This window comes from Rhinatrema bivittatum, chromosome 15 (genome assembly GCF_901001135.1).
Source record: "Rhinatrema bivittatum chromosome 15, aRhiBiv1.1, whole genome shotgun sequence".
Taxonomy (NCBI): Eukaryota; Metazoa; Chordata; class Amphibia; order Gymnophiona; family Rhinatrematidae; genus Rhinatrema; species Rhinatrema bivittatum.
Window position 1 is genome coordinate 68,827,175 of NC_042629.1, and position 14,358 is coordinate 68,841,532.

Sequence of the window (14,358 nt, forward strand, 5' to 3'; positions counted from 1 at the left end):
CTCAGGCACTGGAAGTGGCATCATAAGATTATTATAATGATGTCAATATATTATGCGATCAGAGCAGGACCTGTAATAAAAAGCCTCTTAAGGATGATTTACTCGACTTTTGTGTGCACAAGTCTTTTGGTTATAGTCACAAAATCTGCTCATTTGCAGTCTGATATCATTTGTTTACACCAAATGACATCTGGTAAGAGCCTTAATTACCTGCTGCTCTCCTCAAGCGGTACCAGATTCAGAGTTTATTTATTTATTTATACACACAGTTTCCTGCACTCTTCAGCTGCACGGCATCCTCTAAGTGCTGTACAAGTTTATAAGTGGTGCGGCATTACATTAATTACACGTAGGTCTTTTATTTTTTTTTTTCTCTTTATATCTTCTGCTGTCAGGCCTCTCGCCTTCCTCCTTCCCATCTGATGCTCGCTGGATACTGTTCAAGCTCAACTTCATTTTTCTCTCGTCTTATGTTCGCCGTCGCGCCCTACCAGTACACAAAGACCAAGCTGTGTCGTTAATTCTTTGGCAGGAAATGATGGCACGGCAGCGCAGGCGAGCCTTGCCGCTACCTCGCTATGCAACGGGTCCCAGGGGAGGATCCAGTCCCTCCCGTCCTCGGGACTCCCAGCCAGGTAATCGGGTCCAGGCCTCACCAGTCCCATTTCACCACTTAAAATTCTCCCACCCTTCCTCCCTCCCTCTTGTTGATGGTTATTGCTCTGTTTTTCTTGTTTCCTTTGAATGATGCTGTGTCCCTGAGTGGGGGGCACCCGAGCAGATGATGATAGATTGGAAGGATTTAGGGTGGTCTACCACGTGCGACGTGCTGAGGGTCTGGGTTCAGACCTGAGGATAGTGGGGCCTCTGGCTGGCTGCGGAATTGATGTGCTACAGGTCCCAGCGACTTGGGGGTGACTTCACTTGCTGAGCGGCGGCAGTTTAAAACCACCAGGGCCGGTAGAGGACTGTTAAGTTGTGTAATAATTTTATGTTCATGAGCTTGGGGACTGGATATAGTTAGAAAAACCTGGAAAATAGTTAGAAAAAAAACAAAACTGAAAGGTGCACCTGCAAAAGTTAAGTGTTCAACAGGCATGGACATTGTTTAAAAATACAATCTAGGAAGCGCAGTCCAGATGTATTCCACACATTAAGAAAGGTGGAAGGAAGGCAAAATGATTACCGACATGATTAAAAGGTGAGGTGAAAGAGGCCATTTTAGCCAAAGAAAACATCCTTCAAAAATTAGAAGAAGGATCCATCTTAAGAAAATAGGAAAAAGCATAAGCATTGTCAAGTTAAGTGTAAAACATTGATAAAATAGGCGAAGAGAGAATTTGAAATGGCCATAGAGGCAAAAACTCATAATAACAATTTTTTTAAATATATCCAAAGCAAGAAACCTGTGAGGGAGTTGGTTGGACCATTAGATGACCGAGGAGTTAAAGGGGCTCTTAGGGAAGATAAGGCCATTGCAGAAAGACTTAAATGAATTCTTTGCTTCCGTGTTTACTAATGAGGATGTTGGGGAGATACCAGTTCCGGAGACATGGAGGTTTTGACTTGATCATAACCAAAAGTCTGAAATGTTACTTCACTAGATAGGCACAGGGTGTGGAGGCTGTATCTCTTGGGTATGCAAATCAGTCTCGTGCATATTCATTCTGGCAATCCTGAAAACACGACTGGTTAGCTTCCCTCCAGAAAAGGCTTGGGGAAACTCCTATGTAGAATACAATATTCTGTTTTGGAAGTAGTACAATTTATCACGTTCATACTTTTTTTTTTTTTTCCCCCTGCCCCATCTCTATTGCTCTGAAGAGAAAACGCTGCCCCCCCCCCACACACACACACACTCCTCCGCCTCCCTCTACCCTGTATCGTGCTACGGATGAAACGTAATGATTTGCCTCCCTTCCTTCTGTGGGTTTCCTCCGAGGCTGATGCCGCCGTTGACTGATGGGAGTTTGGGAAAAGGCCGGGCTTCCCCTGTCACAGGAAGCTGTCGTCAGCACGTGCCGAGCATTAAAGCCCGGGCCTCTCCGTGTAAAGCTCTCGTAAGCTGCCTGAACATAGCGGGAAAAAAAAACCCAAACCGCTTTGCACTCGCGTTTCTAACACCATTAATGCTTTTAACAAAACACTCCCCTTCTGCAGGGGTCTAGGGTTCACGCGAGCGGTCTCGGGGCTGCAGTGACCAAAGGATTTGTATTTCTTTCATTTGCATATCTGAGTAACTCTTAGCAGACCCTCACTGGGAGTGGGGAACCCAGAAGTTTCCTCCTGCTTACTGGGCTACAGTCCCGTGAACCTACGTTCACAACTTAACTGTGGGTTTTCCCCCTTCCCCGCTAGCCTAACCATCGCATTCACCAGCCCTTTGCCCAGGGTCACAGACTGACTGTGGCTCCCTCCAAAGTCCCAATATGTGTGCGCCCCCCAAATCTGAACCCTAGACATCGCTGCTGTGAGACGGTTGAGGCTGCCTCATGGGGCTGTGAGCTCCAGGAGGAGTCGCTGTGCTTGGGACTCTAACCTACGATTCCTGCCTTGTAGCACACAGCACTGCCACTGAGCTATTGGGCCGTCCCCCTATTCTTATTTAAATAATGGTGGGGGAGAGGGCCTTTTTAGGAACTTAATGCTTTTCCTGGAGGAAATCCCTTAGGATCTTAAAACAGCAGTATTAATTAGAAAGGAACAAGAAGCCGAGAAGAATGGTTTTTGAATGGTTTCCCTACAACTGTAGGGCATTGTGGGATAGAGTGGTGATCCCCAGGCCTGGAGACATAAACACAGCCTGACTCCAGCCTTTCTTAAAACACTGTTATCTTTATTCACAGCTTAAACATGGACACATCAGTAGTCCTGTGCACTCTCTTTACTCACAGTTCAGTACTGCTTCACTCAGTACTCGCGTTGCTTCGTCACAGCCAATGTCTGGACAGCGTTATTTGGCAGGAGTTGTCTTCCTCCTGGAGACCCGGGCCTGATCTGACTTAACCCACCTGGGTCCCAGCTTTTAATTCCTCCCCTGCCGGGCCCCACCCACAGAGGTCTCTCTCACAAGAGGATTTAAAGGGGACAGGCACCTAGCCTGGTCCTGCACTGGTTTAAGGGGAAACATAGGGGCACTGCCTCACATACACCCCCCCCCCCTCCCCGGTCAGCATTGCCAGCTTGGATGGTCGATCCCTTCAGCGAGGCTGTAAGAGACAGCAATGGCTTCCTCTCCTGGCATCACAGGTCTCCATACTGAGTATTCACTCAAGCCGTCCTAGCATCCTGCTTTTAACTGCTGCTTCGCTGAGGGAAATGTCAGGGGATTGGGGTGGATAGGCTTGACAAGGCTGCCCTTATCTGCTTGTAGTCAGCAGCCACTTCCTCTGTGCCCTGCGGGCGCTTCACCTTGCCACAGATGCACTCGGCACCCAGAGGTCTTCCTGGCCTCCACAGCGGCAGTGAGCGTGCAGAATGGGACTGGCACTAGAAGTGGCAGCTCAGACCCAGGAGGGCACATGATGGTGGTGGTGGCATCAGAAGATCCATGCTCATGAGTCTCTGGCACATGTTGGTTGCCATTTTTATGTTACCCTTTGCCCTGCCAGCTGCCTGGGCACAGAGGCTCGTGTGTGAGTGCTGAGGCCATTTTCTGCCCCATGCTCCCTGGGAGGAGGGGATAGGGGAGAAGGAAATCTTCCAAGGTTCTTAAGTTTCTGGGGGTATTTGGCAACAGTCCAGTAAGATAAACACAGCACCAAAATACATATTCTTCAAAAAGAAATGATTTTACAGGTAAAAGTTGTTCCAGGTGAAAATTCAGTGAAAATTGCAGGTGAAAAGTCAAAGTGAAAATTATCTGCATTGCCCGAGTTCATCACAAATAACCCAGGCTGTTCAAAATTACATTTTATAATAACCACCACTGGGAACTACAAGTTCAGGATACTTAAAGCTAATGGTTTTGATTAGCTCGTATATGGTGGAGTCATCAAAACCTACAGCCTGCACGATGTAGCTGTGGGATTTGTTAGCAGATGACAGGACGGGCTTGGCGAGGCTGGGACAGGTTCCTGAAGGAAGAATGCCATAAATAATGAATTACTAGCCAGGTGGACTCGGGGAAAGCCACCGCTGATCCCTGGGACTGAGCAACATGGGATGGATCTGCTCTTTGGGATTTGCCGAGCACATTAGTGATTGGGCAGATGAGATGGACCTTACGCTCTTCCTTCCAACTGAAGCACCACAAACCCCATCTGTTGTGAATTTCTTTGCTTCCTCACCGCTGAGGATTATTTCTGCTTATCCCATGCAGAAACAATTCCCAAATCAGTAATTTGTAAGAGGTGGGGTTTTTTTGGTTGGTTGTTTTAAGGAAATAATGTTTGTAGTTCCTAGTCCTCTAACTATAGGGGTAGATTTTCAAAACTTACGTGCGTGAGAGCAAGGGAGGGTCAACTTTAGCAAATACGCGCGGCCACGCATCGGGGCCTTCTCCTCCAGTTCCCTCCCCGTCTGCTCCAATTAAGGAGCAGCCTGGGAGGGAACTTCCCCTTCCCCTGTCCTTCCCTCCCCCTATCCCTAGCCCTCCTCCCCCGTCTTCTCTCCCCTAAACAAGAGCCAGCAATATATACAAATGCATCGCTGAACCTTGTATATAACGAATGTTTCGCTAAACTTTGTACATAACCTTTCCCTTTGTGTCATTGTTTTACTCCTTCCCTGCCCCCAATTTATGTCACTCCCAGTTGAATCCCTCCTTCTAATTTATCTAGTTTTTGCTTTGTTACTGCGTTCTATTGTTTTCTGTTCCTTGTAAAGGCAATGCCTATTTATACATTGGTTTTAAGTTACATGTAAACCGACACGATGTGCAAATGGTTGTCGGCATATAAAAACGTTTAATTAAATAAATAAATAAATAAATAAATAACTACCCCAAATTTTCTTATTTTACCTTTTGCTCCTGCCTCGGAGCAGGAGCAAGTTGCGTGCGCCGGCACAGAGGCAAATGGCCACTGTGCCGGGTGCCTCTAGCCCCGCCCTCGGACCGCCCCTTTTTCAAGTCCCGGGACTTACACTCGTGGCCGGGCCGTTTGAAAATCTACCCCATAGACGACTGATTTGTAGATTGAGGTTGAAAATCTAATTTTGAAAGGTAGCATTGACTATAAATAGGACAGGTTAGGAAGCATCTATTGTTATATATTTTTATATATAACAGGCAGGTCCTTGAAAGAAAAGGAATCCCGCCCCCTTTTTTTATTTCACAAGTAGGTCCCCAGTGGGTCACATTTAAAACAATTTCCAGTGAAATCGTTTGGCATTCTGCTGCCTCTTTCAGAAGCTTGGGCTTCAGTTTAGCATCTGCCACCAACAGAAGCATTTACGGAGCTCGTCTGCTGTGTGTCAGTTGTGTTGATTGCTTGCAATAAGCAGGACCCACAAAGGTGTGCGTATCCTCGGTGACAATAGGAACTCGTTGGAGCGTTGACGGGGTGACAGAATGCATGACAAGAATTTTCTGATTCTTTAGGTTTTCTGCTCTGTGGAGGATAACGGATGAATTACTTTGTAAAACGCCAGTGAAAAATAAGACACAATGAGCAGGAGCTGTGCATAATTAAAACTGTTCAGAATTTTCCTGAGTGTCTACAGTGCGACTCATGCTTTTAATGTTTAACATGCAAATTTGTTTCATTGCATATAAACTGTAGGGAGGGTAAAGGGTTTTTTTGTTTTGTTTCGTCTCAAAGACCAGTGAGCACTTAGGTCCCTAGGTCACTAAGGGGGTAGATTTTATAATCTGCACGCGTATGTGCGGGTGACGCGCCTGGGGGGGGTGGAATTTATACAAACTCCGCATGGCAACACATTCGGGCCTTCCCCGGGGAACTACCCTACCTCCCTATCTTTCATTTTTTGTTTTAGAACTTACTTCAGGTCCCGAGCTGCCTCATTCACAAATACAATGGGCATTTCCTTCCCCCTTTTTACTTTACGTCCTTTCCCAACTCACTCAACCAAATCATTGGGGCGGTGCTCCTCGGCCCAGCCCACAAACTGCGACTCCTTCCAGAACCCAGCTAACATGGACCCTAAGTCCAGCCACTGTTTCCTTCCCCCTCCCCCACCGGCGTGAGAGGCAGAAGACTTCACCTGAGAGAGAATCGAGTCACGGAGCCGTCAGACCAGTCCCACAGACCTCCGCACAGTTAAGTGTAACACACGGTGATGTTACGGCAGGAGTGGTTTCCATGAAATCACTGGAAGATGGGTTTTAGAATAGAAGGAGGGGGTCAGTATTACGCTTTCCCTGAAAGATTGTACAAAAATACATCCCGTGTAATGGGAAGAGGGAGGTACAGTTACAGCACTGAGTAAGTCAAGATAGTTCCTGGAACTTGAGTTCAAATCCCCTCTTCTACTGATACTGTCGGCCACATTTGTTTTCCTCCCGTGTTTGTTTGTTCAGCTGGTGATCATTTTTAAGTGGCTGGGTGTTCAGCGTGATTTAGAGGTTCGGTAATCTGCCAAGCGCCTCCCTGCAAATGCGTCTACTTATGGCCTTCAGGGTAATAATGACTTCTTTTTTTTTTTTTTTTAAAGAGATTATTCAGATACATCTGCATGAATAGTAAAAATGTGTGTGTCTGTGTGTATGTGTGCGTATATGTGTGTGTGTGTATATATATATATATATATATATATCTCACACCCATGTTCTATAATACATGCAAAGTGAGGAAAACACACAGAGGTCGATATTCAGCAGGCTGATGAGAGGGAAAGCTTACCTGGATATCCAGCAGATCATAGCCAGATGTGTATCCCTAGTTAAAATTACACACAGAGAAGTTATCGGGGTAGCTTTATGACAGGTACTTTTCTGACTGCATTTACCCAGGTAACCTCGAATCAGTGCTTAAAATTTAGCCCCAGAATGCCTCCCTCACCGCCTTTCTCTTTCTGACTAAATTCTGGCCGGATAGTGAGTTACCCACCAAAATATTCAACTGGGGAGCTGGGCGGGGGAATTTTGTCCGGGTAACTAAAAAGGTTACCTGGACAAAGTCTCTGAATATTGATCTCAGTTTATAAGAGGAAAACAAATGGGGAAAAACTGCCATGGTGGGATCCCAAGTGGTCGGGTAATATCACGCAAGGAATAAAAATAAACACCGTTTCCAGCCCCTCCTCGCCACGCTTCACGTAGACGTTCTGCATGCAGGCGAGCTGCCTAAGAAGCCCCCTTTTACTGGGAATCCTGTTCAGGAAACGTACTCTCTAAATCCATAGCCTCCTATAGCTAGCGATGGAGAGAGTCCATTGGCTTTGGTTACCAACCGTATTTTCAAAGGGATTTGTACGTAGAGATGAAAGGTCAGCCAAAAACGCTGCATGGGACGCACTGGAGCTTTTCAAGAGTCGCTCTCCCTGCGTCAGGTCAGAGCCAAGAGGAACTATGAAGGCTCATATTTTCATACAGTGCTGCGGAAAATCTGTAAGAAAACCCGAGGGCACAGCCCCTGCCCCCTTCTTTCATTTAATAAAATCCAGAACTATATTTGTTTTCGGGGAAATTTTTGGACCTCCATAGCAATTCTGTTGATCTTCGCACAAAACGTACATAAAATAAATAGGGCATCGCTGGAGCATGGGTTTTGCTTCTGTTCGGTGGGGACTTTTCTTTTATCGATGTTCAGAGGATGTCAAGATTGCATAAACAAGAAGCAGGATACAATTCAGGGAAAAGGAGCCAAGGAACAGTGATTCCTGAATGGGGGGGGGGGGAGGGATACGTTGGATATTTATTTATTTAAAGGCTTTTATATACCGGAGTTCATGCACTTGTGCATACCACTTCGGTTTACACAGAACAAGGAACAGAAAATTACATCAAACAGATTGAACAATTAAACAAATATACAATTACATCCAACAATTGGGTGTAAATAACATGGCTAACTTAGTAGGAACTTAGAGTTAGAGGTGAAGGAGAGAAATAGTACCAAGTGGTAACAGAACAATGTTAATGGCTAAATAATAAATATAAATAGTAAATACAAATTCTTATAATAAATACAGGTGTTTACAGATTACAGTCTTCATGAAAAGTTTACGTCTACAGAATAGGGTTAAGTAAATAGGAACTGGCGGTTATTTCTATAGGAGTGAAGACTTCAAAAACTGAGGTTACATCTGGATTAAGAGGTATTGGTGTAGCATGCTCAAATATTTAATGATTTGGAATTGTGAGACCAAGGATAAAATTAGGAGTTGTTTGATATGATAGTGAGAGACCGAAGCCAAACAAGCTTCTCGCCTGACTGTGCACGTCCCCTCTTACCCAAGCTGATCCTGGGCTCTTCCCATCACTTCAGGGGGGGATATTTCCCAGGTACTATAACAGGCACAAACATTCTTCTCTTATATCATCCATGCTTTATTGTCCCAAACCCTTAATGTCCTTTTACTGGCAACTAGAAATAATGTTGGTGCAAAATTCCATTTGCTGAGGTTTGATGATCTTTTTGCGTTAGTGCAATTGTCTTGTAACCATGCCTTAAGTGAAGTAAGGTAGTCACTGACAGCCACTTAAATCTGCCCAAAGGCAGGTAATAGTGTTTTATTGGAATAATCTAATAGCTTTTAAGAGGTACACTGTGGTCAAGGCCTAGTAGTTCTTGAAAACTAGACCTAACGGTTTTTGTATTTTATGTAGCTAAAGCTGAATAGGTTGCTGGGCAGCCCCAAATCATAGCCCTGTACTGGCATTACACGGACACATGCAAGGTATGGATGTAGCATGAACAGCTGAAGAGCAGATTCTAGGAATATTTAATATTTGAGGTGTTTCAGTCCTTTAAAGTGAATTTATTTTTATAGATTTAGCAATAGAAAAGTAAAGTACTTTAAACCTGTTTTAAATTGTTTAATAATTCATTCTTCTACAGATAACTGAGCTGGGAGTGCTAAGAACAATGGATTTATACAGCGCTAAAAGACACTGGTACCTTTACAAAACGTACACTTGATGGATCTTATTTTGCTGTAGGATGTGTCTCCTTTTTCCATTCCTCTTCACATCTGGTCCGCAACTTGCCTCGTTTGATGGTGACTTCACGCTCCACCATGAATGATGAGCAGAGACTGCACAATAACGCGGTAGCCTGGCTCGTCTGCTCAGGGATCTCGCTTCTGGCCAACACCTGGGGAATTCTGAGTGTGAGCACTAAACAGAAGAAATGGAAGCCTCTTGAGTTCCTGATTTGTACTTTGGCCGGGACTCATATCCTCAACTTGGCTATCCCCATCACCATGTATTCAGTGATACAACTTCGAAGGCAGCACACAGACTATGAATGGAATGAGGGTCTCTGCAAGGTTTTTGTCTCCACATTTTATACTTTAAGCCTGGTCACCTGTTTCTCAGTTACCTCTTTATCATATCATCGAATGTGGATGGTACGTTGGCCAGTAAATTACAGGTAAGCTTCATTCCTTCCACTTTGCATCTATGAGCTTCCTTACCATTCATTTCCAAAGGCTACTGCTGTCAGATTTCTCCCCTCAGTAAGGTTGAACTTGGGGCTCAAGTGAACTATCAGTTGATCCCTGGAAGCAGGGTCTGAGGTGATGCCCTCTGCCATTCATGGTTCTGTTTTTCTTCCCCTTATTTATCTCTTGCCTCCCTCTACTTAGACACTGTAGTTGACAATGGCCAGCCCAGTTCTCTTGAATTTGTATTCCCTGCTGGTAGCCTTTGTGACCACTAGAGTGACTTTGGGTTCTTCTTCCCTCCAAGGTCTGTGAGTGTTACTTGTAAGGCAATTCCAGTGTTGTGATGTGCTATTGTAGCTGCCACAGAGTTACCATGATTGGCTTTTGATGCCCTCAGTTTCCATAAAAAGAAATAATACACAGACTTAATATACTGTATGGCTCTGCCTTCCTTCTTAGCATGGTTCACCTGCCTGTTTTCTACTACAGTTTCAGATACATAACATTGTTCTGAAGAACTAGTGCATTGGCAAAAAAGAAAAAGTGTATTGAAGTCCTTAATGGATCTGAGTAGCAGCAACAGAAAAATGTTGTAAATAGTTTTTTTCCCCAGAGTTATTAATTTGGACCTAGCTGGAGTACATAGTGGAAGAAATAATAGCTAAATCCAGTAGCAGCAAATGGACACTGATTTTATTCAATAACCCAAATAATAGTTCATTTACCATTGATCTTGCAATGGCTTTTAATGCGACCACAAATGCAAAATGTAGAGGCAGAATAGGTCACTGTTGCTGGAAACTTGTCTATTTTGAACTGTTTCAAAGATGTGAAGTATTTTAACTCTTTGCACTCCAGTTCCAACTGTAGTGGCTCTCTCTCTGCCCAGAATTAGTTTTTAGTGAGAAGCAAAATCCGCATTGCCATCATGACCTTTAATTCTAGACTGACAGAATGACTCATCATCTGGGGAAAGTTTCCTGCTAAGTGCAGTGAACACAACAGTAACACCTGCATCCAGCAGCCATAGGTTAGAATACCTTTCACAGATATCTGGGCACGAAACGTTAAGCATGCTGAATGTATCTATCTTGAATCCAAGTAGTGTGGTTGCTGTTACTCCACTTGAAGGCACAGAAATAAAGGTTAAATAAAAAAATAAATAATATATGCCAATACCTTTCTGTTGGACTAATTTACAATATTTCTGGACTAGGTTCTGGGATTAGTACTCCCTTCCTCAGGTCCAAATAGAATCAGCAAGACAGCAAAGATGTTTGAACCTGAAGAAGTGAATGTTCTCCAGAAAGCTAGTCAAGAAATGTATTAGGTCAGTCAAAGAAAAAAAGATACATATATATAAGGCAATACCTTTTTATTCAAGTTTTATTTCCATGCAATTTTGTGAATTTGTTCTGGCAGCAATTAGTTCTAATTTTGAAGAGATGGGAAGTAGTGCTTGATCATTAGGGTGTTCATCACTCCAAGGGATCGAATTTATATGATAATGGACCTTGACAACTTTGGTGTTTTCATTAGAGCACTTGTTGCATGCCCACAGTCCCAGTGTAATGGGAAGAGGAGAACGACTGAGACTTATTGCCACCTTCCAAAGTATAGCTCGTGTCGTTATAGTACAAAAACGGAAAGTACAGTGTATATAGTCCCAACATCACCACAAAAAGATTCTATGTATCAATATAAACAATGTTAACCACAGAGCTATTGTTGCAATCTGTCTCAGTACTCCCCTTCCCACACAACAAGGTAAGGCACTAAGTAACATCCTAATGGCTCGAGAAGGGCCAAAAACTACCAGCAAGGGAATTATGGTTTTTCAATCATATTGATATTTGCAATCATGAAAGTAGTTTTCATTCTTTTTTATTTGAGAGATCTTTTAAGGACATGCATAAGATAAAAATATTAGAAAAATGATTAAAAATTTGGCAACTGCCCTATAATTAAAAAAAAAAGAGCAATCATGCATTTGTGATGAGGAGATACAAGAACCAAGTACCATTTTGGAAGGGAAGAACTAGCAGTTGCCACACAGGAAAGAGATCCTGGGGTCAACAACCCTGATGACTTCAAAGTAGCCAATTAATGTGACAAAACAGTTGGGGGAAACTAAAAGTGCACTGTTGCATAAAAACGTTATCATTGGTAGAAAGGGGGAAGAGGGAGGCTTCCACCTTGAGTTTAGTTCTGGATACCACATCTACAAAAAGACATCAATTGAGCTTGATACAACATTTTCTATAAAACGAGAAGCTCAATGAAAAGAGGTTATCAAGTGATGCTGAGGGAAGGGAAGTTGAAAAAGAAGGTAAAAATATTTTTTCTGTGAGAAGGTGATGGACACCTGAACAGACTTCCAGTGGAGGCAGTAGGAATCAAAACAGCGGTAGAATTCAAGCATACCTGGGACAGACGTAGACCTGTAAGGGGAATGTGGGATCACTAAAACCTTTCTTACTAGCCAGGTGTACTCTTTGTTTCATGGTTTGATCCTTACAGAGTGCCTTTGTATGCAGTAGCTGCCAGCCTCTCTTGGTTGAAACTGTGAAACAGCAGGAGCATGCCTGGCAGGGACAAGAAGTCTGCGGTCCCCCATTCACCTTAGAGGAAACGAATGGAATGCTAGTAGCAGAGGAAGGGAGAGTAAAGATCACAGAACTAGAGGAATCTATGGCAACCTGGATGGACCAAACCATCTTTGTCTGCTGACAATGTCTGTGTTTCTATGTTTATGGTTCATGTGAATGTTAAGTGAACTCTTTGTTTTTTTTCCCCTAGGTTAAGCAATACAAAGAAACAGGCTGTCCACACAGTGATGGGTATCTGGATGGTATCTTTTATCCTGTCGACACTACCCGCCGTAGGATGGCACGACACAACCGAACGCTTTTATGCCCGGGATTGTAGGTTCATTGTTACCGAAATTGGCCTGGGTTTTGGAGTATGCTTCCTTCTTCTGATTAGTGGCAGTGTAGTGATGGGTGTCGTCTGCATTGGGATTGCTCTATTTCAGACTTTTTCTATTCAAACGGGGCACAATATCAACAAACACAAGTTCAATGTGCCTACCATTGTGGTGGAGGACGCACAAGGCAAACGAAGGTCATCCATTGATGGATCTGAACCCCTTAAAACCTCACTTCAAATTACATATTTAATATCTGGGATTGTGTTTATTTATGATTTTCTCATGGGCTTTCCCATATTGGTAAGTAATCGAAATAGGTTTTGTTCCCCAGTGCCTTGAAAGAATAACCTAGAAGTAGGCAAGAACAAAAGTTTCTATTCCAACTTTACTGCTTCCCTGTGGGTTTATTGAACACTTGTAATATGAAATTTAGATTTTTTAGATGGAGTTATACTGAAAAATATGTATATACATTGGACACATGGCAACACAGACACAAAAAGGGGTTGAATTAGCACACGTTTTAAGCCTCTGAGGAGCAGTGCTAATCATCAAGGTATTCAACCCTGGCTACTTTCATCCCACCTATAGCTGTGGCTCTTAAGAGTCATCAATAAATATTAATGGTTTAATGCGCTTTTGAAACATTCACAGCAGCACTAATCAATGTGAAGCAAGCTTTGCATGTACAAGCTTTGCAAATGCACGTTGAAGTATTATTCTAGAAAGGGAGGTGGATTGAAAGAATAGCTGGCCAAAGGCACGTCATGCTTTCAGAGAAGATCTTGCTGCTGTGAGGAGTGTTTGACTATTTGTGCTATCATTGGCGTAGGCAGGCAGTTTCTGAACAGTTAAGGACTGGTGTGTGTAAGCGCCATGTTAAAAATGATATATAGATATATATGTTTCTCAGCATTAAAATAAGAGGAGTGCAGCGTCTTCACTCCATAAATCAGGGCTGCCCAAATGGAAAGGGAACCTGAGGAAGAGAGGAATGAGAACAAGTGTTGTGGCTGCATTATCACCAGGGGGAGAAGTGAATACACAGGAACTCCTGTTTCACCAAAGGGGAGCTGGTGGAGAGTGAGCAAACAGATGATGAACCATGGGGCAGAGGAAACGAGAGAAGGGAGGGAGATCACATTAGCTAAGGGAGGAGGAGAGCTGCGACAATGGAAGGACGTATAAACTGAAGCTAATGCGTTCTGACCTGCTGTCACCGGCCGCATGCCATGGTCTGATTCAGTCTGGCAAACGTCTCTTCTGCGGCTGTCCATCCTGAATATGCCATAGGAGGAACTATTTTAACCCCCTCTCCTGAGCCTCTTTGCAAAACGATGACTTGGAACTGCTCCTCAGGCTCAGTCTTGCTTAGCTTCCCCTTTTTTTTTTTTGAACGGCATTCATGCTGTCGAGACCCTCGAGCAGAGAATATTTCATGAAAAAGCATTCAGCGCATGCAACCCAGAAATGTTTCCGATCCAAAACATGGCACTTCATTTTTGGTGTTCTGGAAAAATGTCAGAGTAGGTTATGAGAACTCATCGGGATAGTGTGCCACATGTCTAACTAATGAAGGCATCAGGAGCTCACCCATCCCAAAATGTTTGTCAGCAACCGTGCAGACAATAGCAGCACTTATCCAGCAAGGAATGTCTCCTGTCTGCTGGGGAAACATGCGTAGAATAAGAGAGAGCATGTTATCTATAATACTGCTGCTTGCATGCGATACCGCTATGTTTTCCCCAAGCAGGAAACCAGCAGTCACAGCAGTAGTAACAGAATAGAGGATGCCAGGAAAAAAAAATCAATTGGTCCAGCCAGCCTGCCCAGTTATTTCTGTACACTCTGCCACAGATGTATCCCACCTGCCAGCTACCAAAGCTTGACCGCTTGTAGGTTATCACTTTGTAATCCAA

The 14,358-nt window shown here is 43.8% G+C and overlaps 1 protein-coding gene across 2 annotated transcripts in view; it reads left to right on the forward strand.

The window, feature by feature from the left end:
- The window catches only part of GPR153 (G protein-coupled receptor 153), a 67,475-nt gene that overhangs the window by 12,022 nt on the left and 41,095 nt on the right, over positions 1 to 14,358 (forward strand). For both annotated transcript variants that reach the window (XM_029578375.1, XM_029578376.1), the window contains exons 2-3: positions 8,964 to 9,497; positions 12,310 to 12,739. In XM_029578375.1, the coding sequence (XP_029434235.1) occupies positions 9,121 to 9,497; positions 12,310 to 12,739 (807 nt within the window). In that variant the 5' untranslated portion in view covers positions 8,964 to 9,120. The remainder of the gene's footprint in view (positions 1 to 8,963; positions 9,498 to 12,309; positions 12,740 to 14,358) is intronic.